The sequence below is a fragment of the Capra hircus genome, chromosome 18 (assembly GCF_001704415.2).
Source record: "Capra hircus breed San Clemente chromosome 18, ASM170441v1, whole genome shotgun sequence".
Taxonomy (NCBI): domain Eukaryota; kingdom Metazoa; phylum Chordata; class Mammalia; order Artiodactyla; family Bovidae; genus Capra; species Capra hircus.
Window position 1 is genome coordinate 44,307,806 of NC_030825.1, and position 24,076 is coordinate 44,331,881.

Genomic DNA, 24,076 nt, shown 5'->3' on the forward strand with positions numbered 1-24,076 from the left:
AAAGAAACTAAAAAGACAAAAACTGAATATGCTGCATGATCCCAGACATGAGCCTGGATCTTAAAAAAAGATCTTTTTTCGCTCTAAAAGGGTATTACAATTAGCACAGTTTATTTAAGGACAGTATGTTGGAGAAGAGTATTCTGCCAATGTGAAATCTTCTGAGTATGATCACTGTGCTGCATTACATAAGAGATACACTTTGTTTTGAAGCCAAAGGACACAGTGTCTGCAACTCTTTTCTGAAAAAGGTTCAGAAAAAAGTAACAATATGTGTGTGTGTTAACAGATGGATAGATAGATGGGGGTGGGGAGATGAAACAGATGTGGCCAAAATGCAAACAGCTGACCAGTCTGGAGAGAAAGCTATGTGAATGCTCTCTGTGCATTACTAGAACTTTCTATAGGTTAAAACTTCCTATGTCATTGTTGTTGTTCAGTCCCTAAGTCGTGTCCGACTCTGCGACCCCATGAACTGCAGCTCACCAGGCTTCCCTGTCCTTCACTATCTCCTGGAGTTTGTTCAAACTCATGTCCATTGAGTCGGTGATGCCATCTGACCATCTCATCCTATAGGTTTCTTAAAAAATTAGAAATTCATCTCTGATCCCAAGGGCACAGGGATAAACAGCTTGCTCTGACAGGGCCTCTCTGAGGAGGTATCCCAGCAACTCCCCAGTTCCCTGGCAGAAGCTCCATGGGCTAAGGGAGATGTAACCAGCACCACCTCCAACTCCAGGCCACAGCCAGGACCCTGCTCTCCACGGCCAGCTCCTCTTCACTCAAAGGCAGCAGGGATGTTGTGGTGTCAAAGCCACCAGGTAACACGGACAAGAGAGGGTGAGCAGCAGGATTTCCCCCCCCTTCCCCAACTCTCAGATGCTGAGTGAGTGGTCCTAGGTGACCCATAGGAAATGAAAGAATACCTTTCCATCTAAGGTCTGAAAGTGTTCTTCCACTGGAATCAAAATATAGGACTCAAAATGACAAGAAGACTGAATTCTGGTTGACAGGCTTCCTTTGCAGGGTACTAACACCTGGAAAAAAAAGATTAAGGTGAATACTAAACAGATGTGTTGTTTACAACTTCAGCAGAACAGGATGTATCCAAAGATGCTCCAGCTGGAACTGCAGTGGGGACCTGCAGGCAGACAACCCCCGGGGCTACTTGTCAAAGCAGCAGCAGCTAATCTCTTGTTGCCGTGATGGAAGCCAAGGCCCACCCTGGCGAGGGAGTGGGACACGTCTCATCCATCCAGGATCTCGGGTCCCACCCCGCTGGGCCCCTCCCCACAGCTACCCCAGGTGCCTGCTTTGCCCTCAGCAGGCTCAGAAACAGTGAAGAAAGGTTTGCAGGGTACAGAAAAGTGAAACTAAAAGATGACACGTAATCCATGGCCCACTGAAGACAGTTTCCTTCCCACCTTTTTTCTATGCTTTTTTTAAGCCCAATTGTGACCACAGTTGGTTGTCCCAGCCACAGAAATACAGTCTCCTAGCTCAGGCTGCCACCTCCACCAGGGATATTTCGGGTACCAGACTCTGTCTTTGGAGCAGGTTCAACCTGAAACGCGAATTTTGGTCCCCCCGTGGCCACCACGTTGACCTGATACCAGCCTCCCTGCTCGGCCCAGCGAAGGAAGGCGCCCTGGCATCCACAAGGATCTGTGCGTGGCCCGGGGACTCATTTAAGAGGAGGCTCTCAAGTGCACCTGGAAGGAGATGACCAAGGTGGTTGACCAGGTGGGCCCCTGACCAGGGCCCCAGCTCCTGAAGCAGCTGGAACAAGGCAAGGGGCTTCTGCACTGGCCCCATTGTACAGACAAGGAATCTAAGGCTCAAGGGAGTTCAGCAACTTGTCCTAGGGTACAGAGAAAGTGGGAGAGATGTGCCTTAAACTCCTGCCTCCCACACCCATCACTGCCCTGTCCTGAGGCCTCCTGGAGGCCAGTGCTGGGAACACCACCCAGTCCCTGCTGGAGTTCCCTCTGCAAAGACATCATGAAACTCTGGGGCCTCTGAGAGCAGCTGTCATCAGGAGCTTCCCTAGTAGGTCAGAAAGAGCAGCACAGCCTCTATCCCCACGAGGGACAGGGGCACACCAAGTCCTCAGAGCAGGAAAGGGAGGCCCTCGCTGATCAAAGATCCCACTGTGTATGAAGTGGCCTTGCCCCTCCGCAAAAAATCAAGACTGAATCAGACCCAGAGCTAGACTTAGCTACCAAGCTCAGGAAATACAGAGACCAGAGGACTTTGGTAAACACCAACACAGGACTGCAACTGGCAAAAGCCAGAAGGTAGGAAAGCCTACAGGATAACTGACCTGGATACATGAATTTCAAGGAAAGAAGGAAAATGAGGAAAGAAAGGGATATAGCTAAAAAGAAACGTAAGGGACTTCTCTGGTGGTCTAATGGTTAAGAATCTGCCTTACCGATGCAGGGGACGTGGGTTCAATCCCTGGTCAGGGAACTAAAGCTCCACATGCCATGGGGCAACTAAGCCCTCTCGTGCCACAACTAATGAGCCTGCGTGCTCCAGAGCCCCTGCTCTTGCAAACTACACCTAGGGAAAGCGTGTGCACTGCAACAGAAACCCAGTGCAGCTGAAAAAGCACCAAGAGTTATTACTTGAATTGAGTTTTTTAAATTAAAAACACAGTAAGACGACACTTATGACTGCGGTGATGGCCTCACAAGCCTGTAGATGGGTCCATATGGATCAACTTTACACACTAAGTAGGTACAGTTTAATTATTCTAAAAGTTTAGCTCAATAACATTAGGAGAAAACAGAATGACTTAAAAGGCATACCCAGCAGCAAAGATCTACTGTACAGCCCAAGGAACTATCTTCAGTACCCTGTAATAACCTGTAATGAGGAAGAATCTGAAAAAGAACTAGACCACTGCGTCACTGCTGCATACCCGAAACTCACACGATACTGGAAGTCAGCTATAACGCAGAGCTGACTCATTTGGAAAGACCCCAATGCTGGGAAAGGTTGAGGGCAGGAGGAGAAGGGGATGACCGAGGACGATGAGATGGCTGGATGGCATCACCGACTCGATGGCTGTGAGGCTGAGTGAACTCCGGGAGTTGGTGATGGATAGGGAGGCCTGGCCTGCTGCGATTCATGGGGTCACAACGAGTCGGACACGACTGAGCGACTGAACTGAACTGAACTATAACTTCAGCTGAAAAAAACAAAGGCCTATCAAATTTAGAATAATGTGTGGATCTCCTGTGGATTCTGATTTAAACAAACCAACTGGAAAACAAACAAAAAATTATGACATGATGTGGGAGATTTGCACAGTGAACGACAACACTGAAGAGTCACTGAGGAACTTTTGAGCTATGATAACGGCATGAGGTTGTGGGTTTTTTTAAGTCCGTATCACTTAAAACTACATTCCTAAAGATTTACAGATGAAATCATATGACTGCTGCTGCTACTAAGTCACTTCAGTCGTGTCCGACTCTGTGCGACCCACCTGGGATTCTGCAGGCAAGAACACTGGAGTGAGTTGCCATTTCCTCCTCCGACGCATGAAAGTGAAAAGTCAAAGTGAAGTCGCCCAGTCGTATCCAACTGTTTGCGACCCCATGGACCGCAGCCTTCCAGGCTCCTCCGTACATGGGATTCTCCAGGCAAGAGTACTGGAGTGGGGTACCAGTATGACTACCTTATATAATTTTCTGGAATTTGTTTCCAAATGATCCTCTGGCCGAGGGGAGAGGGCAGCAGGGCTCAAAGTGAGAAGTGCTGGCATCTGAGCCCAGCGCTGTGGAAGCTGAGAGATAGGAGCAGGGGCACATGGTAGGATTCTTTTCACCTGTTCGTGTTTGAAATTAAACACAATAACTTTTTTTTTTTTTTAATTTTCAGGTAGCCAACTTTATTCAAGTAAGTATTAAAATTTGAGTTTGGTTTTCCTGGTTTTTTTCTCCATTCAATATTCATGACACTGGGCACTGTTGGAGATATGGTGAATTGTCCTCATGGACATTATATTCTAAGTGGGGGTTCTGTATTCTGTATTCTACAGATTTTTTCTAACAATATAACAGATTCCATATATCAGTAAGCTTTACGCAGACAATAAAGCAGGGCATCAAGCCAGAGAATGCCTGGAGTGGGGCAAAGGTTAGCTAACTCAGGTCAAGTTGTTGAGGGGGAGGGCTCTCTGAGAAAGCCTCATTTGAGCAAGGAATAGAGAGAGAGAAGGACCCACCAAGATCTAAGGGAAGAACTTCTTCTGGAGGGGGCACGCTACACAGCGTGCAGGATCCTAGTTCCCAGACCAGGGATCACACCCAGGTCACCTGCAGTGGAAGCTCAGAGTCTTCACACTGCACCACCAAGCAAGTCCAGGGAAGAACGCTTCTGTCAGAAGAAAGCATGTGCAAAGGCCCTGAGATGAGCTTGGTGGTACCAGATGAAGAGAGAGAGCAAAAGGGGAGACAATCAAAATAATTTTAAAATGTTAACAAAAGTGCAGCTTAAAAAAACAAAAGGCCCTCCGGTATGAGAATCAAGAAACAGCCTCAAGGCTCCTAGATGGCCTCACTGCAACCTGAACACAAAAAGAAGATCTTGGAGATGAGAGGGTTGGCCCCAGGCAAGAGGACAGCATGACCCAGGCCTAAGGGATTTAGGTGGCCAAAGGCAGGCCAAGGGATTGCCCCGCTCCAGCTCAGTGGATGCAGGCGTCACACAGTCCCATACGAGGCGGGGCCTCTGAGCAGCCAGGAGCTTCCGAGGTGCTTCAGAGATACACACCGCTCACCCCACCACCACTGTGACCACATCCTCTACGCATCCTCACTATGTACACACACCTTCTCTGCCTCCTTAGATAAGCGTGACCAGCTCCCGAGGCACCGAATCCCCCTCACCAAGCCCATGGCTCACCATACCGTAGATACCAATCAGTGCTTGCTGAGTGAACAGGGAAGCCTCCAATGTCAAGGACTCTCCCAAAGTTTTCAGGCAGGCAAGGCTGCCTGGTACATTTCAATGCAAGCAGAAGCCAGCGGCTGGCTCTCTGTGGCTCCATGCATCCACCAGGTTCCTGCTGAGACAGGTGTGAGAAGCATCAGCGGTGGGTGGCTATGAAGCCGCCCACGGGAGGCAGGCACAGGTGTCAAGGGCCCTCACAGCAGGGAGGTTCAGACTATTTCTGGAACAGAGGTTGTGGAGCTGTAGCAGCTGGTATAGAAGACGCAAAGCTCAGAGTTGCCGAGAAGACCATGAGTTAGGGACTCAGTTCAGAGCTTAATGATAAAACTTTTTATTATAACCCCTTTGTAAAGAATTTTTTTAAAAAATAATAGTCATTAAAGAAAAGAAAGCATAAAAGCAAGAATTAGCATTAGTCATACCTACTCAGGTAGGGCTTCCCTGGTGGGTCAGACGGTAAAGCGTCTGTCTACAATGTGGGAGACCCGGGTTTCATCCCTGGGTTGGGAAGATCCCCTGGAAACAGAAATGGCAACCCACTCCAGTACTCTTGCCTGGAAAATCCCATGGACAGAGGAGCCTGGTAGGCTACAGTCCATGGGGTCACAAAGAGTTAGAAATGACTGAACGACTTCACTTTCACTTTCACTCCAGGGTACCCTCCTGACTTCCCCCTGCCTGGTCAGCTACTCCACAGGAGCACATGACGACTTCTGTCCTAATACTCAACCCTCTGGCCTACATATGACCTGTTTGTGGAAATCCCTGAAGGCATGTCGTGTCCCCCATTCCTCCATGTAACCCTGCAAACCCAGTGTGGTGTCTGAGAGTACAGGAGATACTCGGTGTTTGTCAGATGAAGTTCTACTAAGCAAATTCCAAGAACTGGAATATGAACTTCAGCGCCCTTAGCTGGGCTGTATAAGCATGTTCTTGAAAGTCAGTTCCCTGGAACTTAGAAGTCACGATGCTAGGTTCCCAGGTGAGCCCTCAGAAGTCTGCATACCCCATAATTAGACCCATAATTATAGGGCCATGATCAAAGGACCACATATCATCTCCTTTCGCCATTGTTGTTTTTCCTACAGGCAAATGGACCCACCCACCCGGGCCACCAGGGAAATCTGGAGAACTTTTGCTCAATGCCCCAAGAACAACAGCCCCGGGGTGCACGAGGTCTACGCAGCTGCTCTGAAGAAAACTCATCGCATAACAACTGGACAGTTACAAGAACAAGGTGACTGTGAGAGAGTGTGTGGGCGTCACAAGTCTCTGGAATCAGAATGGGAAGGAACTTTAGGAGATGGGGTTCCACTGTCCAGTCAAAGAGCAAATGGTGGCAGGGGGTCCGTTCCTGGACACGGGGCAGCCCCATCAAAGGAAGGTTCGGGAATGAAGTCAAACTTGAGGAGGGGCTGGGACAGGTGAGGGGAACAGCCAGCCTGCACCCTCAGCTGTCGTGTGAGGGGGCCTGCTGGCTCCATTTGCAGAAGGGGAGGTAAAGGGCATTTAACCCTGGGGAGACACATGTTCAAAAGTGGTGACTTCAGGACTTTCCTGAGGGCCAGCGGTTAAGAGTCCACCTTGCAATGCAGGAGACATGGGTTTGATCCCTGGTTAGGGAACTAAGACCCCATATGCTATGGAGAACACCCAATGTAGCCAAATAAAAAAGTAAATAAAAAGTGGTGACTTCACATTTTTAGAGCCCAGTAAAGGACCCTAATCCCCAGGGCAGATTCAGGGGCCACCAAACTCAGTCCAGGCTTCCCAGGTCGGGTGCGAGTGGTAAAGAACTCACCTGCCAATGCAGGAGACTTAAGGGATGTGGGTTCGATTCCTGGGTCAGGAAGATGCCCTGGAGGAGGGCATAGCAACCCACTCCAGTGTTCTTGCCTGGAGAGTCCCATGAACAGAGGAGCCTGGCAGGCTACAGTCCACAGGGCAGCAAAGAGTTGGACAGGACTAACGTGACTTAGCACAAACTCAGCCCAGTGGCCAAGCCCATGGAAGGAAACATAGCATTCACCTGCTGAGGCCATGTGGGTCCCTCAGAGATGGCAGAAAGGATGAGTGCTCTTCTAGAGGTCATTGGGATATTCTACTTTTTACACTCAACCAACAGACCCAGAAAGAGCAATAGGACAGGTTAGATGAGCCGGGACTCCATCACATGGCCAACAGGTGGCAGGAGCTGGTTATCAACACCTGGCCTGGCTGAACAGGACAGCAGCAGCCGGCTCTTTCTCACAGTTGCCCTTTCCTGAGGAGCTGAGTCTCAAGTCTACTGAATGTGGGCCCCACACAGGCCCTTGTGGATCTCAGCGGAGCTGGAGTAAGAAGCCTAGGGCACCCTTGGGATCTCGGGATGGCAGCTTAAGAAGTATCTCCCGGGACTTTCCTGGTGGGCCAGTGGTTGAGACTCCATGTTCCCAATGCAGGGGACATGAATTTGATCCCTGGCCAAGGAACTAAGATCTCACATGCACACCTCGCAGCCTAAAAAACAAAATTAAAAAGAAGAAGCAGCATGTCCTATTCCTCGATGTACCGGAGACGACGGTGACCGAGATGCTAAAGTTCTTATTCCAAATTCCCCTTTTGCTAAAGTGAGCTTGAGTGGGATTTTGAGCTGGCAGCTGCAAAAGCACCTCCTGGGTGACAGGGAGTCTGGGTGACAGTGACGAGCGAGACAGGTCCCCCATCTCAGGCTTCCTGAGAGATTAACAGCAGTCTGCAGTACGGCGCTTTTAAAAAGAGAAAGTTACCTGTGATAATACACTCTTATCTAGACAGTATTTCTTTTTAAAATACCATAGAACAAAGATGGGAAGGAAATATTTCCCCAGTTGGGTCAGGCCCTCTCAGGTAACATGATGTCTGGGCCTTTTCTCTGTGACACTTAACCATAATTAGTTAAATATTAACCCACAGTGCAACCGTCTGTCCCACTAGAATTTCGGGTAGAGATCCATAAGGGTAAAGATCATGATGGCTGCTCATATTTTTGGCTGAATCTCCCACATCAAACCTAATGTCTTACACATAGCAGCATTTAAGGTGCTGGGAAATGAACGGATGACAGGGAACACCTGTGGTGAGCTTTATGAGATTTTTATTTTCTTCTTTGGAAATAACTATATTCTCTTAACTTTTTTTTTTTAAAATAATGAAGTTTATGACTTCTAAAATCCAAAGTAAAAAAAAATTCTGGGAAAGAGATATTAATCACAAAACCAATCATAAAAACCAGAAGGGACTTGGGGTTTAAAAAAAAAAAAAAAACAAACCAGGCTTCTGATGGCAGAGGGGTGGGCTAAGCATGGGAAAGTCAGTTCTAAGGCTGCAGAGAAACCTGAGCTAACTCATTTCTCCTTTGGTTCAAACCCTCGGCCACCCGACTCACCTAAGACCCCATCTCTGGGTAAGAGAAGCAGGAACAAAAGTATGAGAAGAAAAGAGGACAAGCAGGAAGGGAAGAGGCCCACGTGCAGCAAGTACTGAAGCCCGCGTGCCCTAGCGCCTGTGCTGTGCAACAGGAGAAGCCCCCGCCATGCGATGCCCGAGCACCGCAACAGCAGCCCCCACTCGCTGCAACGAGAGAAAAGCCCTCGCGGCAGCAAAGACCCAGCGCAGCCAAAAATAAATAGATAAACACAAATTATTTTGAAAAAAAAAAAAAAGAGGCCCTGCCATAGGCAAGTGGCACAAAGGCGCCCAGCTAACTCTCTGTATCCCATGGTGGGTAAGTAAGATGTCAGCCAAGTTCAGCAACCTCGGAAAGAAGAAAGGCCTGCAGTGCGGGCCCTTCCTCCCTCCAGGCAGCAGACACCCCGCCAGCAGACCACGGTTTCTCTCTTCTCTGGCTCCTGTCACCTGGCTGCCCCTGTAGGCTTCTCAGAGACCACTGAGGTTGTGGTCTCTACTACGAAAGTTCTCTCGGCTCCTCCTCTTCAGGAAATGCCTTTGAAGGTGACATACCCGTACATTCACACGCTCCCCTACTCTGCGGGAGTGAGCACCTGTCTCACAGACAAGGAAGGATATGGTTTCTGCCCTGGAGAAGCCCTCCTGGTCAGCATGGAAACAGGAGAAACAGAGGTGACTACCATGAGACCAGTGATAATGGGGGCTGAGAGTTCAGAGAAAAGATTACGCCCGGGCTGGAGCAGTCTCAGGAGGCTGCATAGAGGAAGCTGCTCAGGGCAGTTCCTCTCTGCTCGTCCACATGCCGAGCATGGTCTGGGGCTTGCTGCGCTGAGTTCTATACCTGACTCCTGCTAAATTTAACTGAAGTCTACCGTATTTTGCCCAGCAGAGAAGGACCACCCTCGGGATCGATGCACTTACAATGCCATGAGCTTGGGCCACCTTGTTGCACAAGTCAGGACGCCACTTTTGAAGAGCCAGGTAGAAGGGATTTTTCAGGAGGTCCTCATCATACAGAGCCATATGGACTTCAGGTGGGGCAGAGCGAGTCTCCTGGGACGAGAGAGGAAACAGCAGTAAATGACCACCTTCAGACTGGTGTGGCACATCTGATTAGCAGTGTCCAAAAAGCGTCCCTGACGTGCATTTCTCTCCAGACCTGACACACTGTCAGGAAAAATCAAAGAGAACCCACAAGTTCCAAGATGACTTTTCTTACTGGTTAAACGTATAAATCAGGTTCAGAAAATCTTGTTAGCATCAAGTCATTACAAAAGTAACAACGGCTATTTTTAGAACATCCTACATGACCCAAATTATGATATTTTAAAGATATGCAGGCTTTTAATGAAATATTTTAACCATACCAGAAAAGTAGAGTAATATCGCTAACCTACCACTCAAGATAGATCAGTCGGTAAAGAATCCGCCTGCAATGCAGGAGACCAGGGTCTGATTCCTGGACTGGGAAGATCCCCTGGAGGAGGAAATGGCAGCCCACTCCAGCATTCTTACCTGGAGAATCCCACTGACAGAGGAGCCTGGTGGGCTACAGCCCATGGGGTCACAAGGGTCAGACATGACTTAGCGACTAAACCACCGCCACCACCAGGATTACCAAATCTTACCACATTGCCATATTTGCCTCAGATTTCCTTTTCAGAAATAAAGTATATCAGAGTAGACTGGTTCCCCTATCTGCCCCCTCCCTCCCATTCTCTCCTCCCTATTCAGAGACAACCACTATCTTAAAGCTGTTTCTATATCCTTCTTGCTGACATTTCTACTCCTTTAAAACTCATGTATTCATAAATGATATAAAATCTCGCTTTATGGGCTTCAAAATCTACATAAATGGTATCACACTGTAAGTAGTCTGGAGCACATACTTTTCCATCTTTTCCATCAACATTATGCTTCCAAGTTCTGTCAGCGCTGATCCATACAGCTCCTATTAATTTACTAATTTCTGCTGTACTGTATGAAGTGGACATGACACAATTCATCTAATATCCTACACTTAACGTTGGTTCCACACTTTCAGCGTTACAAATAATGCTGACACAAACACTCTTACACTCTCATGTGTTCCAGGAATGTCACTAGGCGAGGCACTGCCTACGCCTACACCCTCAGCACGCGCTGACAACATTGGACCGCTTGCGACCTCCCTGCAAAGTCCGTGAGCACTCCCCTTCCTCCTATCACACCCTAGCCAGTGCTTCTTGGAGTTGGCAGGCCAGCTCATTTATGCCAGTCTGGGTATAAAATAGCTATTTTGCTGTTTCTAATTTTCATTTCTTTAATGAAGTTGATTATCACTTCTTTACATGCTATAAATCACCATGTTTTTTGGCCACTCTTCTAATGGGTTGTTTGCCCTTTTCTTTACAATTGGTAGCTCTCTCGACATCTGGACACTAAAAGATGTTGCAAATATCTTCTCCTGATCTGTGACTTGTCTCTTCATTTTTCCAAATGAGTGTTTTCAGAAATAAAAGTGTTTGATTTTTTAATGTAGTTGAACTTGTCCATCTTTGCCTTACTGGTCAGTGGTCTTGGGAGGTAAGGGAATCTTATCATCTTGGCATGCCCCCTTGTAAATTTCACCATTCCCCCTATGAGAAGGTGGAGTCTATTTCCCCATCTCTCAAATTTGAGCCATCCCTGTGGTTTGCTTTAGCCAGCCACACACAGAGAATTGATGTTCTGTGATTCTGAGTGTCAGCCTCAAGAGACCTTGCAGGTTTCACTTTCATTCATTTGGCACCACGTGATCACCATGCAATAGAGAAGCCCATGGGATGGAAGCCCATGGAGGGAGAGAGACGTGTGAGCATAGCTGGCCCACTGGCTGGGTGCAACCACACAAGTGAGCCCCGGTGAGACTAGCGAAGACCCACCTTGCCGGCCCACAGAAGTGTAAGGAACAATAAACTGTAGCAGTTGTAAGTCACGAATCTGGGGGCCGGCTGGTTATGCAGCAAAGGCTACCTGAAACCACATCCTTTCCAACTCCAAGGCCACAAAAATAGTCCCTGTAATTTCCAAGACTCTTAAAGGTTTTCATTTTCTGGATTTCATCTTTACTTTTATATATGCTATAAATTGGGCATCTAATTTTTTTCTGAAGGTAATCTCAGTTTGGTCAGGGTCTTATAACAAAATACAATAGACTGAGGGGGCTTAAAGAACAAACATTTTATTCCTCACAGTTCTGGAGGCTGCGGGTCAAAAATCAAGGTGCTAGTATAGTAGATCTGGTTCTTGGTGAGGGTCCACGTCTTGGATTGTATGGGTTGGCCACCTTCTCACTATATCCTCACATGGTAGAGAAAGAGTTCCCCTGTCACTTCAGCCTTTTATAAGGCCACTAATCCCATCATGAGGGCCCCACCTTCATGGCCTAACCTAACCCCAATTAGATCTCAAAGCTCCATCTCCAAATACCATCACATTTAGGATTAAGGATTCAACATATGAATTTGGGCTGGTTCGGGGTGCGGGGAGGGTGTGGAACAGTGAGAGACAAACATTCAGTCCACAGCATAAGCCAACTGTTCCATCATTGCCTTTTATATATTGTATCCCTTTCACACCAGCTGATAATGCTCCCTTTGTCAAATTCCGACTTCCCATGTATGTTTGCCCTATTTCTGGGGTTTACTCTGTTTCAGTGGTCTTGACCAGTGCCATCCAACAGATTTATGTGAGAAATGTAACTGTATATACATTATGCATAATTACATATATTATTTAAAATTTTCTAGTAGTCATATTTTTTAAAGTGAAATTACTTTTAATATAGGCACAATATATTTCCAACATGTGAACAATGCTTTAAAATTGTTGACATATTTTACATTCTTTTTATGCCTATGGAGTCTTCAAAATCTGATGTGTATTCTGCTCAGTTCATACTAGCCTCATTTCAAATACTTAATATCCACATGTAAAAAGTAAAAATGTCGCTCAGTCGTGTCCAACTCTTTGCAACCCCATGGACTGTAGCCTTCCTGCATCCGTGGGATTTTCCAAGCAAGAATACTGGAGTGGGTTGCCATTTCCTTCTCCAGGAGATCTTCCCAACCCAGGGATCGAACCCAGGTCTCCCGCATTGTAGACAGATGCTTTACTGTCTGAGCCACCGGGGAAGTCCACATGTAGCTAGTGGCAATCACTTCAGGAAAGGATCAGACCACATTAATTTGCATAACTATGCCTTCATCATAAGCCTTGACATCTCACAGAGGAAGACTTCTCTCCCTGTTCTCCAAAGTTGTTTGGTTATACCTAATTCTTTACAATATCACATGAACTAGAGTCAGTCTATCAATTCCATGAGATTTCTATTGGGATTTTTATTGTAACCACTAAATTTATAGACTAGAGAGTCAACATCTTTATAATAATGAATCATTCTCCATGAGCATGGTATGTCTTTCTATTTTGGTCCTCTTTTATGTCTGCCAATTAAATTTTCTCCATTTGATCACAGATCATGGACATCCCTGGTGGTCCACTGGTTAGGAATCCACCTGCAGAGGATGTGGATTTGATATCTGGTCCAGGAGGATTCCACACGCCACAGGGCAACTAAGCCCGAGCACCACAGCTACTGAGCCTGTGCTCTAGAGCTCACAAGCAGCAACTACCGAGCCTGTGTGCCACCAGTACTGAAGTCTGCACACTCTAGGGCCTGTGCGCTGCGACAAGAGAAGCCACCACAGTGGGAAGCCCATGCCCCACAATGAAAGAGTAGCCCCCACTCACTGCAACTCGAGAGAGCCTGTGCACAGCAATGAAGACACAGAGCTGCCAAGATTTAGTTTTTTTAAAAGATCGTAGATCATGTATAACTTCTATTAAGACAGTATTTATATATTCTGTATAGACTTGCTCCTATTGTGAATGGGGCTTCTAATACGCCTGGTCTACTCGCCTTACCATATATCAGTGAGGTTTTTAACTGAAGTATGAGACAGGAATATGAAAAATGGGCACAGAAAAGGGTTTTAGCCATGTCATTTCACCTCTCTGAGCCTCCACCTCAGGTTGAACAATGGAGAAAATGAATACTTGTCTTATGGGATTTCCATTTACATGTTCCCGTCACTATTTTTGCCACTCTACACACCAGTGTACTGTCACTTTCTGTTAGCCCACATGGTGCTTTCGTGAGGATTACAAAAAGGCACCCCATCTTCCCCGTAGGTACAGCCCTGTGTCAGAGCACATGGCTTAGTAAGCAGCTCATAGGCTACACACCAGCCTAGTTGGCCAACAGCTCTTCTCCCCCAGGGCAGGACACTTGTGCAATATATAACCTGCACAGTTGTACATAACGGCTCTATTATTAATGTTTGACATTTTCCTTTAAACATCTGCTGCTGCTGCTGCTAAGCCGCTTCAGTCGTGTCCGTTTCTTGGCGACCCCAGAGACGGCAGCCCACCAGGCTCCCCCGTCCCTGGGATTCTCCAGGCAAGAACACTGGAGTGGGTTGCCATTTCCTTCTCCAATGCATGAAAGGGAAAAGTGAAAGTGAGGTCGCTCAGTCGTGTCCAACTCCCAGCAACCCCATGGACTGCAGCCTACCAGGCTCCTCCGTCCATGGGATTTGCCAGGCAAGACTACTCCCATTTAAAATTTATTTTTAAAAGAACCCTTATCACTACTTTAAATGGAAAACCAGCATGACTTCCCATTCAGATAATCTTGTAATTAAAAATGATAAAGCCAATTGACATTATTTAAAACCTGGCTAGATACCACTGCCTGCCAAAGGTTCTTTGAGCCTCTTCTTTTCATTAAAAAGAAAAAATTAGCAACAGTAAAGGGTGTCAAGTAATTTTATCCTTGATACAATTAGATGAATGAAATATAAGTGAAAAACTGAATTACTTTCTCATTATGTAACAGTATTCCAAAATGCCTCTTTGGGGGAAACACGAGAACACTATGCCTAAGTGCATTATGAATTCTATCCCTAAAGTCTAATGCTAAAAACAGCCACCATTTATTTGAAAGCATCCTTGGTCTAGACACTGTGATAACTTCTACACATTCTCATCCCATTTGAATGCTCACAATAACTATAGGTAACTAAATACAACTAATGCTCACAATAACCACAGTATCATTTGCCCCATGTCGCAGATGAAGAAACTGAGGGTCAGTTGTCCAACTCGAGGTTAGAGGGATGTCAGAACTTATTCTAACACTCATCCCTTTGACCACTGCATTCATCATGTAAAAATAGTTATGCCTAGGGGTTATAGCACACAAGCCACGGAGGCACAGACTCCACAATGCATTTCCCTTATAGAAGTCCCCGTGACAGACAGCCAAACAGGCTCCGCATCAGGTCCCCTCGGTCTGGTCCAGCCTGGGCTGTCTTGGCTGCAGGCCCTCCTGAGGACTGCCTGAAGAAGTCCCCTGAGCTCCCTGCAAATCCTCTTAGGGAGAAGAGCCTAGCATGAAAATGGCTACATATAATCCCTTCGCAGGCACCAGCTCTGCAACCATTTAGGTATTTGAATCATTGAAGGCAACCATTACTGGAGCCCCAATAATCCTTTTATGAGTCTCTACCAGGACAACTGGATAATGTAATTTGGCTGGGGCACAGTCACAAGAAAACAAAGTTCTGTGCTGGTTCCGGACACAGCTGGTTCTACACGGCGGAGCACAAAAGTAAAGGTGCCTTAGATATAAACCCCATGAGAAACAGGATGAGACAAGGTCAGAATAAAACTGAGAAGGGACACTGACATCCCGACATCCAGACAGGATGCTGGCAGAGCACCAACAGCCGCGCCTAGGAGACAGACCTGACAAGCGTGGGCTCTGACGGAGGACGAACCACCTCACTGGGAAGCAAGAAGACTTAGAGACAGGACAGTGCCAGGAAAGGTAAGGAGAAAGGAGTACCGGGGATTGGGCTGGGCTGGGGCGTGTGGGAGGCATCCTTGGCAGGGACTACGGAGGGGCCAAAGCCATCAGGAGGCAGGAACATGTTCCTGGGGAGCACAGGAATAAACTCAGGGATAAACTCTGCTTGACTAGCTGTGAAAATGAGCTCTGAGAAATAATAAGAATCCAGACAGGGCAGGTCAGAGAGGGGCAGCAAGGGAAGGGAAGGGCCCTGAATGTCACACCAAAATTCTGGGTTCAAATGGATGGACTGAAAACACAAAAGACTCTCAGCACCCACTGCTGGTGAACAGGATGGAGCTAGCTGTTTTTCAGTCCAAGTCATATGCCTGCTCTTGGACATCAGTCTCCTGGTTGCCAATGACTGAATCCTGTCCAGCAGCAGGGACACAGAGAGCTCTGTCCAGCTCTGTCCTTGACCTTTCTGTCCCAGTGTTAAAAATATGTAATAATCAGAGACTTCCCTGGCAGTCTGGTGGCTAAGGCTCTGCACTCTCAATGCAGGGGGCCCAGGTTAGATCCCTGGTCAGGGAACTATTAATAGCTCCCACACAACACAACTAAAAACTCCTGCATGCCACAACAAAGACAGAAGATCCCGTATGCCACAACTTAGACTTGGCACAGCCAAATAAATAAATAAAAATACTACTATGTAATAATGCTTAGTGCCAGAGCTTAATTCTTATACAGGGGTATGTGCTTTAAAATAATCTGACAAGTTTACTTGCAAGAATTGGTTTTATATTTTAAAATCACATGTGAGGGAAAGAGGTTTGAAACCTCATATAAAACTCCTTAAAAAAACACACACACAAAATTCTACCCTTTCTTAAGTGCAAATGATGAAAAGATTTACAGAAAATCCAGTGAAGTTAGTCAGAGGTACCAAATACCCTTTGCACATGAATTATTTCAGGTTATTTTGGAAAGGAGAGTCAAGCGAGGCCTCAGACCAGTGCTGGGCATTTTAGGAGGTGGTGTGCACACCCGTGGTTTTGTGGTCTTCAACCGTCCTGCTGGCCCGGATGAGTCTGTGTTGTCGGGGACCATCTGATGATAGTGTGCAGCCTGGCTCGGCAGAAGCCAGCCCAGGAAAGTCTGCACCTTCCAGAGATGCACTCCCTGCCGAAATCTCACTGCTGTGGTTGCTCCTGCCCCGCCAAGGCCCTGACCATAGACCCTGACCAGGCGTATCTTCCAACTGATGAGCAATATTCTCCAGCAGGCTTAATGTGTGACTCAGAGGGAAAAGGCAGAGAGGGAAAACTTCCTATGCATCTCTGCTTAACACCAAATGGAAGCAATTTGATGATGTAACGTGCGGTATTACAGCCGCCTGTGTCCTTCTGTAATGTCTACGCTCCTGTCCATATGCTTCTCAAAGCACTCTGAAGCCTGGCTGCCTGGCTCCCTGCAGATGTGCAGTAACTGCTGGTCTACTTGAACAAAATGACAGCGAGGTGTTAGAGGAAGATCAAGCTCCCAGGGAGGGATTATCTCTCCCAGGAACTGGAAATCCACCACCCACATGCAGGGGAGGATGAGGGGCTGGTCCTGCAAGTGTCGGCAAAAAGCCAAAACCAAATGTGCTCAGAGCAGGCTAAGCACAGAGCTGGCTGGAATATGGGGCCTCACAGTAGGAGAGAAGGCCTCAGGGCTGGAAGCAGGGAAGTTTGGAGGAACACAACTACCCCTCAGAAAGCCACTCCACCCCCTGTCCCTGGAAATGCAGGGGAGCCACCAGGACCAAACTCCCTCGGGCAGGAGGGCAGGAGCACCACAGACCACTTCTCAGCACTCTCGGACATGGAAGCAGGCTCAGGGCAAACCATGTCTGACTCTTCGGGTCTAAACCCTTTCTAGATCTGGTATCTAGCATCACATGGTCACATTCCCCTGCTCCTCTAGAGAAGGAGGAAATTACTGGACACCAGCCTAACCCTGGCCCTTCATAAACAGAAGGAGAGCCCTGGAGAGCCCTGACTCAAACACTAACAGTGGTATCCCCTGGTGATCCAGTGGCTAAGACATTGCCTTCCAATGCAGGGGGTGCAGGTCCGATCCCTGGCCGAGGAGCGAAGATACCACATGCCTCAGGGCCAAAAAGAATAAAAAACACAAAACAGAAGCAATATTGTAACAAATTCAATAAAGACTTTAAAAACTGAAGAGGAGACAGATGGGCTCCAGGCTAAGTATTTACAACTGGCCTCCTATTCACACCTCCTAGGGTGGGAAGAAGATGAGCTCCACGCCTGACATTCATCACCAGCCCCCTGTTTATATTTCCTGAAGCAAGAGACAAACGGGCTCCAGGATGACATATTTATGACCAGACTCCTGTCTATATTGCGAGATCTACACCTCGATATAAAAACCAGCAACAGGAATCGGGTAAATAACCAGACATCGGGCATGTTTATGGCAGGGGCAGAGTGAGACTAAATCCTGTTAAAAGATCAGGTATTTCCCATTCTTGGGCCAAGGGAGACATTTCACATGTGCAGAAAGGCTCCTTGGGGGTCAAAAAGGAGGGGGCACCACCCCAAAACATGTGATGTTAAGGGCATCCCACAGACCTCTGGGCCAGAATCCATCCTGGAAAAAAGTTCTGCACACATGCTGGGGAGGGTCCTAGGGCAGGTCAGGTGTGGAAAAAGAAACCAGATAATTGGCTAAAGGTAAACAAAGACCCTGAAGAACTGTCCTGTGCTCGCTTCAGCAACACAGATACTACAGATACTAAAATCTAAAATCGGAAGAACCATCCTATATAAATGACAATTGCCTCTGTTCTGTGCCCTTCCTCATGAGGGGGGACGTGCACACCCTTCCTCTCTGGGTGTGCATCTCCGTCTCGCTTCTGTCTTAACTAAACAGTTTCTCTGTGCTTTTTCCCACTTGTTGTTATGCTTTGTCTCTAGTAGTAAACTTTGCACCTCCATTTACATTTTTGGCTCCTCGAGAAATGAATTTTTCACTGGGGGCAGAGGTCCAGGGGACAACAGCTTCCAACATCTAGTGCTTGCTGTTCTGGTGGCTAGGATTCCTGGTTTTCATCCAGGCTACCCAGGTTTGATTCCTGGCTAGGAAATCAAGATCTCATTTCGTGCCACCGCTTACTGCTGCCTGGCCACGATCAGGTCCACATTGGAAAAAGAAAAGACACTAACAGGCCAACATGTGTAGAACAAAACCCCAGCACCTGCCCTCATGAGAGCAACAGAGTCCAAGAGGCACAGGACGCACAATGAGGAACCTGGAGCCCAGGCCCTAGGCAAACACTACTGCTGCCCTCCCAGCGGTGCTGCCGGGAGGGATTATCGCAGATGACAAGACCGGGTGAGAAGAACTCACCGCGGACGTGCACTCAGCTTCAGGGCCCCGTATGCTTTTCCGCCACCAGGACTTGTGAGACCTATCTGTTTCTGCTCCTATCTTGCATTTCCCCCGCAGGCCTTCAGGCCTTGACCTTTGATCTACCACAAACCTGTCCACCTGAAAGATCCAGTGTTGGATTTTTCCAACACTGAGACCTGGGTGGGACTACTCCACTCCCTATCAGATGCACTCTCAACTTCTCTGCTTGGCATGGAGGCCCTCTTATTCCTGGCCTCCTGCCCACCTCTGCAGCTTCATCTCCTGCTGTCCACAAAGCTCCCAGAAGAGATGGGTTCTCCTCCCTTCTACCCATTTTATCCTAGAAACTACTCTTTCTCTGTCAAGGCCCCATTTGGCCCATAGGTGGCTGAGACGGCCAAGGGCCACAGTATCACCACTGAAACAACCAATTAAAGGGCAGACTTCTGCAACAGAGATCCCCGAACCCAGCGCTCTGGACGGGGTTGCAGGCGTGGCCGGCTACCTCAATGCCAAACCTGGCAAGGGGCCTGGAAATGTAAATATCCTGCTAACATCTGCTGCTCCTCTCTAGAGCTGGTGGAAGGGTGCATTACTTAATCAAAATAGGGGTCTCTCTTCCGGAAACCCACAAAACTTGGAAAATTCCAGCCCCAAGGCAAACTAGGAGTCCCCTACAGTTTCTTCTGCGCCTCATTTCCTGAATGTCCTAAATCCTCAAAGAAGACGCGCCACTTGCTCCCCGTGGCCCTGCACGATCGCAAGCGCCCACGTCCCCAGCACCTCCAGGGGCGGCCAGAGCCGCATGGCCTTGCTCACGCGCCAATGGGCAGTCCATATTCAACGAAAAGAACTGAACAGACTCAGAATCCAGAACACCGCTTGGTGCTTCATAGTTTTCCCGGGGTAATCTTAACCCAGCTGGAAGAGGAGACCCCCACCCCATGAGAGGCAGGCTAGCAGGGATTCCCTCCTCTCCCCCCAGCGCCTCCATCACCACGGGGACCACGACAGCCCGGCTCGAGGATCCGCACCCCTATCCACAGCCTCCCATCCACAGCCCCACCCCCCTCCACCCGCCCCGCCAGGCCTCCTTTAAACCGCAGAAGCCACCCAGCCCGTGAGCGACGGCCCTGACTATTATTGCCCCCAAGTCTGAGCTCCTGGGATCCCAGACTGCTAACCTGTACAGATGCCGCGGGGGTCAGAGGGCGCACTCTTCGCCAACCCCACCCCTGGACCCGCAAACACACACGAGGGGCAGAGCGAGCCAGGCTGCGGACTGGAGCTGGAGAGCGCGGGCGCGGCAGTCCACTCCGCGATGGGCCCAGGCCTCGGGGGCCTCCTGGGGACAGCCGGCCCAGCTTGGGGCGCCGGCCGACGAAAGAGCCCCTCCCCCTTCTCCTCTCTGAGGCCCCGCCCGGCCTCTGAGCCCAGAGGCGCCGCCGTCCCGAGGGAAGGGAGGCGCGGGAGGAGACAGGAGGGAAGACACTTACTTAAAAGGCTACATAGTTTCACTCCCCGCCCTTCCTGGAGTGGCGCCGAAACCTCCCGGCCCCTCGGTAGAGACCTCAGGGCCCACCACCCCGATGCGGCAGAACTGCTGCACCGCCCACCCTCGTTGGGCGGAGTCGCACCCCCAGGACTCTGGTCAGTCCAATGAGAAGCTGTCTTTATTCAGAGTGACGCGTGCGCAGAGCAATCATTGAGCCCGCCCAGCCAGGGGTGGGGCTCAGGAGGCAAGCAACACTTCCTATTCAGTCTGGACCTGCCCAGAGCCATCGACTGCGCCTGCCTGGAACGGGAGGGGGCGGGGCCGAAAAACACATCTGACACAAGGGGTGGGGTCCAAGCTCTGTTGCTGGAAAGCGGGCTGGACTAGGATGGGGAGATACGGCAGCCTTCCCGCCCCGCAGATTGCCCTTTACTACTCGGTTTGGAGGACAGGGGTGTCCAGTCCTACGAAGCATACTACTTCCGTCGCTGGCTGGGTCTAAGAGTCAGAGCCGCTGGGTTGTAGCCCCATCACTTACATGCACGTGGCGTGAGCTTGATCCTCCTCCTCCCTTTTAAATCTGAGCCTCAGTTTCCCCTTCTCAAAAACAGAGGAGGGTTGGGTCTGCTGAGCGTTAATATTCCAGACTGTAATAGGGTGCAGAGGAGGGGTAGAGGGGGGGACCTGCACGTGACCTCCCCGCGCAGGGCCCCGCCTATCCCTTGTCCAAGGGATGGGAGCGCCCAGCGAGGAAGGGCGGGGGTGGGCGGATCCTAAGAAACCCGACACCGCTGCCCTTAAGGCGCCTGGAGCGAGCTGCTCAGCGGCCCGCTAGCCCTGGCGACGGCAAGGGAGGAGGATGGGGACTTCAACACGGGCTTCGCAGGTGCTACCGTGGAGGCAAGGGCTGCGCAGAGATTCGGCGTGTGACTAGGAGCGCACCTGGGGTGGATGGATGAGGGAATGGCAAACCCGGTCAGCGGAAGCGCCTGTCGTGGACCCTGAGCAGCGGCAGCGCCAAGCTCCTCTCGGGCCATGAGGAGTGCTCGGGCCGTCCGGCCGAGGAACGCCGTCGAGGCTGGCTGCATACTGCTGCGCTGAGTGGGTGAAGGTGAGAGGGGCGCAGGCGGCCGGGCTGCGCGGGAGAGCAGCGCCATGGCGAAGGAGGAGTGCAAAGCGCTACTGGACGCGCTTAATAAGGCGACCGCATGCTACCACCACCTGGTGCTGACCATCGGAGGCTCCGCAGACTCCCAGAACCTGCGAGAGGAGCTGCAGAAGACGCGCCAGAAGGCGCAGGAGCTGGCGGTGGCCATCCGCGTCGGGCTGACAGCCCCGTTGCGCGACCGGAGCCTGGGCGCCGAGGAGCGCGCCGAATTCGAGCGCCTCTGGGTGGCCTTCTCCGGCTGCCTGGACCTGTTGGAAGCCGACATGCGGCGTGCACTGGCCCTGAGCACTGAGTTTCCGCTGCAGGCGCCGCGCCGGCCGCTGGTGCGCACAGGGGTGGAAGGCGGCGCGACCGGCGTAGCGGCGCGCGCCCTGAGCGCCCGCAGCCTGCGGCACGAGGCGCATCGCGACTTCGACGTGGAAGACCTGCACCAGCTGGAGCGGGAGATCCTTCAGGTGGGCGAAATGATCCAGGATATGGAGATGAAGGTCAACGTGCCCCGCTGGACGGTGCAGGCCCGGCAGGCGGCAGGTGCCGAGCTCCTGTCCAGCGCCAGTGCCGGCGTCTCCTCGGTGGGCGGCGTGTCGGTAGAACAGCGCACTGGGCCCTGCGACCTGAGCAAGGCCAAGGTGGCCACCATCTTCAGCGCAGTGCTGCTGGCGGCTGTGGCCTTGGCTGTGTGCGTGGCAAAGCTGAGCTGACCCGTACCCGACGGGCCCCCGCCTCCACCAACCCCTCTCCGGAGACACCCCTGGAGAACGTCTGCAACCCCCTGGACTAGGGATGGGAATGGGTCTGGCATGTTTAAGGGGAGCGGTTCTAAAGCACAGTGTGTGTAACGGGTATGTTTGTACGCGTGTTTCAAGCACACATCTGCCTGGGCAGAACGTGGCTTACCTCTTGCTGGCCCGGGAGGAGTTAATTTTGCGCGGGCCACCAGGGCATTATCGCTAATGTATGCAAGAGCTTTATCCCCTATTAATAGAAAACCGTTCTCAGTGACCTGAGATTCTTCCCAGTTAATACGTTACCGCCTGTGCTGCTGGGGCGTGTTTACGCTGAGGCTGAGCTTGGTGCCCCCACCCCTGCGGGTGATTCCCATTCTCGAAGAGAGACAGTTTGGAAAGAGGATGGGGTGAAATGAAGTGTGAGGTGAGGGCGCTGTTTTGTGTTTGTGTGTGTTGCTTTTGTTTCCTGGAACAAGAAAGCAAATGGTAATAAGATGTGAGCAGTTTTTATTACCTTCATCCTTTGGGGCCTAAGCTTAGGAGAATGTGTGTTCTTATAGGACAGGATTACACACTTCTGCACCTACTTGCCTACTGAAAATGACTCCCTGGGTGGGACACAAGCTTTGGGAAGGGACGCAGTCTATCCATACAAGCACTTTCTCCTTGACTGGGGCTTATTTTTGTTCCAGAACTAGACCAGAGTTTTTGATCCTCCTTTGGGGGAGGGCTGGGGAATCCTCTTTGGAGCCCTTAATCCTAACTATCCCTTGGAATTTGCTTGCTAGCCAGTAGGAGAGCTGGCTTTGGAGGGAGCTGCACAACTCCCTGACCTGGACACCCCCTGAGAGGGTCAAATGACATCACTGGGCTCAGAGGTTTTGAGCCAATCAGCCCTGAGACTAGGTTAGAACGTAACAGCTTTAACTTCAAAATTTAGGAGATTTTTTAAAAAAAAATCTTATGTTTAAAAAAATCATATAACCACATTGTGTACTATCAAAGCTGATTTTTTGTAAAAGACATTTGGCCACGAGTTCATACAGTTGCCAATGAATCATTACATGATGTCTTTACTTAAATACTTAGATTGCTAAACAAACATCTCATTTATTTTGAAAATCTGTCTTCTTAAGGCAGGAGATCATAGCATAAACTATTGGAACCACAGGTGTAGATGACAGAAGTTAAGTGGCCCTAGCTTCTTTGTGGCAATAAATAAGGAAATGTGAAAAACACCCTAGGTCCCAGGCTGGAATTTGCCTGAGCAGTACCACCAACTCCCCACCTGTGGTTCAGAGAGAGCATTTCTGGGGAAGAAAGGCTGAGAAAACAGATGCATTTAACTCTATAGATAATTTGGAATAAAACCCAGAGATTGATTTGGCTGAAAAGTGAAAAGAATTTTTTTTTCTCTTTTTTACCCCAGAAGGGAGAAAGGGGACCGGGAGGAGGGAATGGGTAGTGTTTCACAGGGCAGTTTGAAGGGCCAAGGGTCAAAAGTAAATATCAGTCCCAAGAGCTCAGTCCTACAGACCACCCTCCCAGCCTCGCTAACCCAGTCCCACTCCTCAACACACAGATAGTTAAACCATAGGACCTGTTTGTGTGTTTCTGTGAAAATGGTTTTAAAAGATCCACAAAATCATAAGCTGATTAAGAGTTCTGCAACAATAACTAATAAAAGGAACTCCTCCTGCTTCATCCAGTCTGGGTGAATCTGAATTGGGCCATGTCAATTTCTTTTTACACCTGCCTTCCCAGGATACCTTCAAAAATGACATAGGAAGTTTTCTAACTCCCCTCTTTCTCATCCACCTGGGATATAGCATGGACTCTGTCACCTCACGTCTCTCAGGCTGGGGCATATTGTGACCCACTGTTGGAAAATATCCCTAAAAACCAAGCCCTAAATATATTCTTTGATCTATAAAATTGTGACTCTTTGTTCTTTTAAGGTGTTTTGGTTCATGATTCATCAGAATCTGTTATAG

At 49.3% G+C, this 24,076-nt stretch overlaps 2 protein-coding genes across 4 annotated transcripts in view; one reads left to right on the top strand and one right to left on the bottom strand.

Annotated features, from left to right (window-relative positions):
• Positions 1-20,330, bottom strand: part of ANKRD27 (ankyrin repeat domain 27) — a 59,895-nt gene extending 39,565 nt beyond the window's left edge. For 2 of the 3 annotated variants that reach the window (XM_018062261.1, XM_018062260.1), the window contains exons 1-3: positions 20,188-20,330; positions 9,316-9,447; positions 927-1,037 (exon numbers count right to left, since the gene is read on the bottom strand). In XM_018062261.1, coding sequence (XP_017917750.1) covers positions 927-1,037; positions 9,316-9,417 — 213 coding nt within the window. In that variant the 5' untranslated portion in view covers positions 9,418-9,447; positions 20,188-20,330. Of the gene's footprint in view, positions 1-926; positions 1,038-9,315; positions 9,448-19,875; positions 20,159-20,187 lie in introns of those variants that run through there. The other variant, XM_018062259.1, reaches the window with a different exon arrangement.
• RGS9BP (regulator of G-protein signaling 9 binding protein) lies at positions 20,573-23,031 on the top strand. Its single transcript, XM_018062262.1, has one exon. It carries the CDS (start codon positions 21,342-21,344, stop codon positions 22,053-22,055), a length of 714 nt encoding a protein of 237 aa, XP_017917751.1. The 5' UTR covers positions 20,573-21,341; the 3' UTR covers positions 22,056-23,031.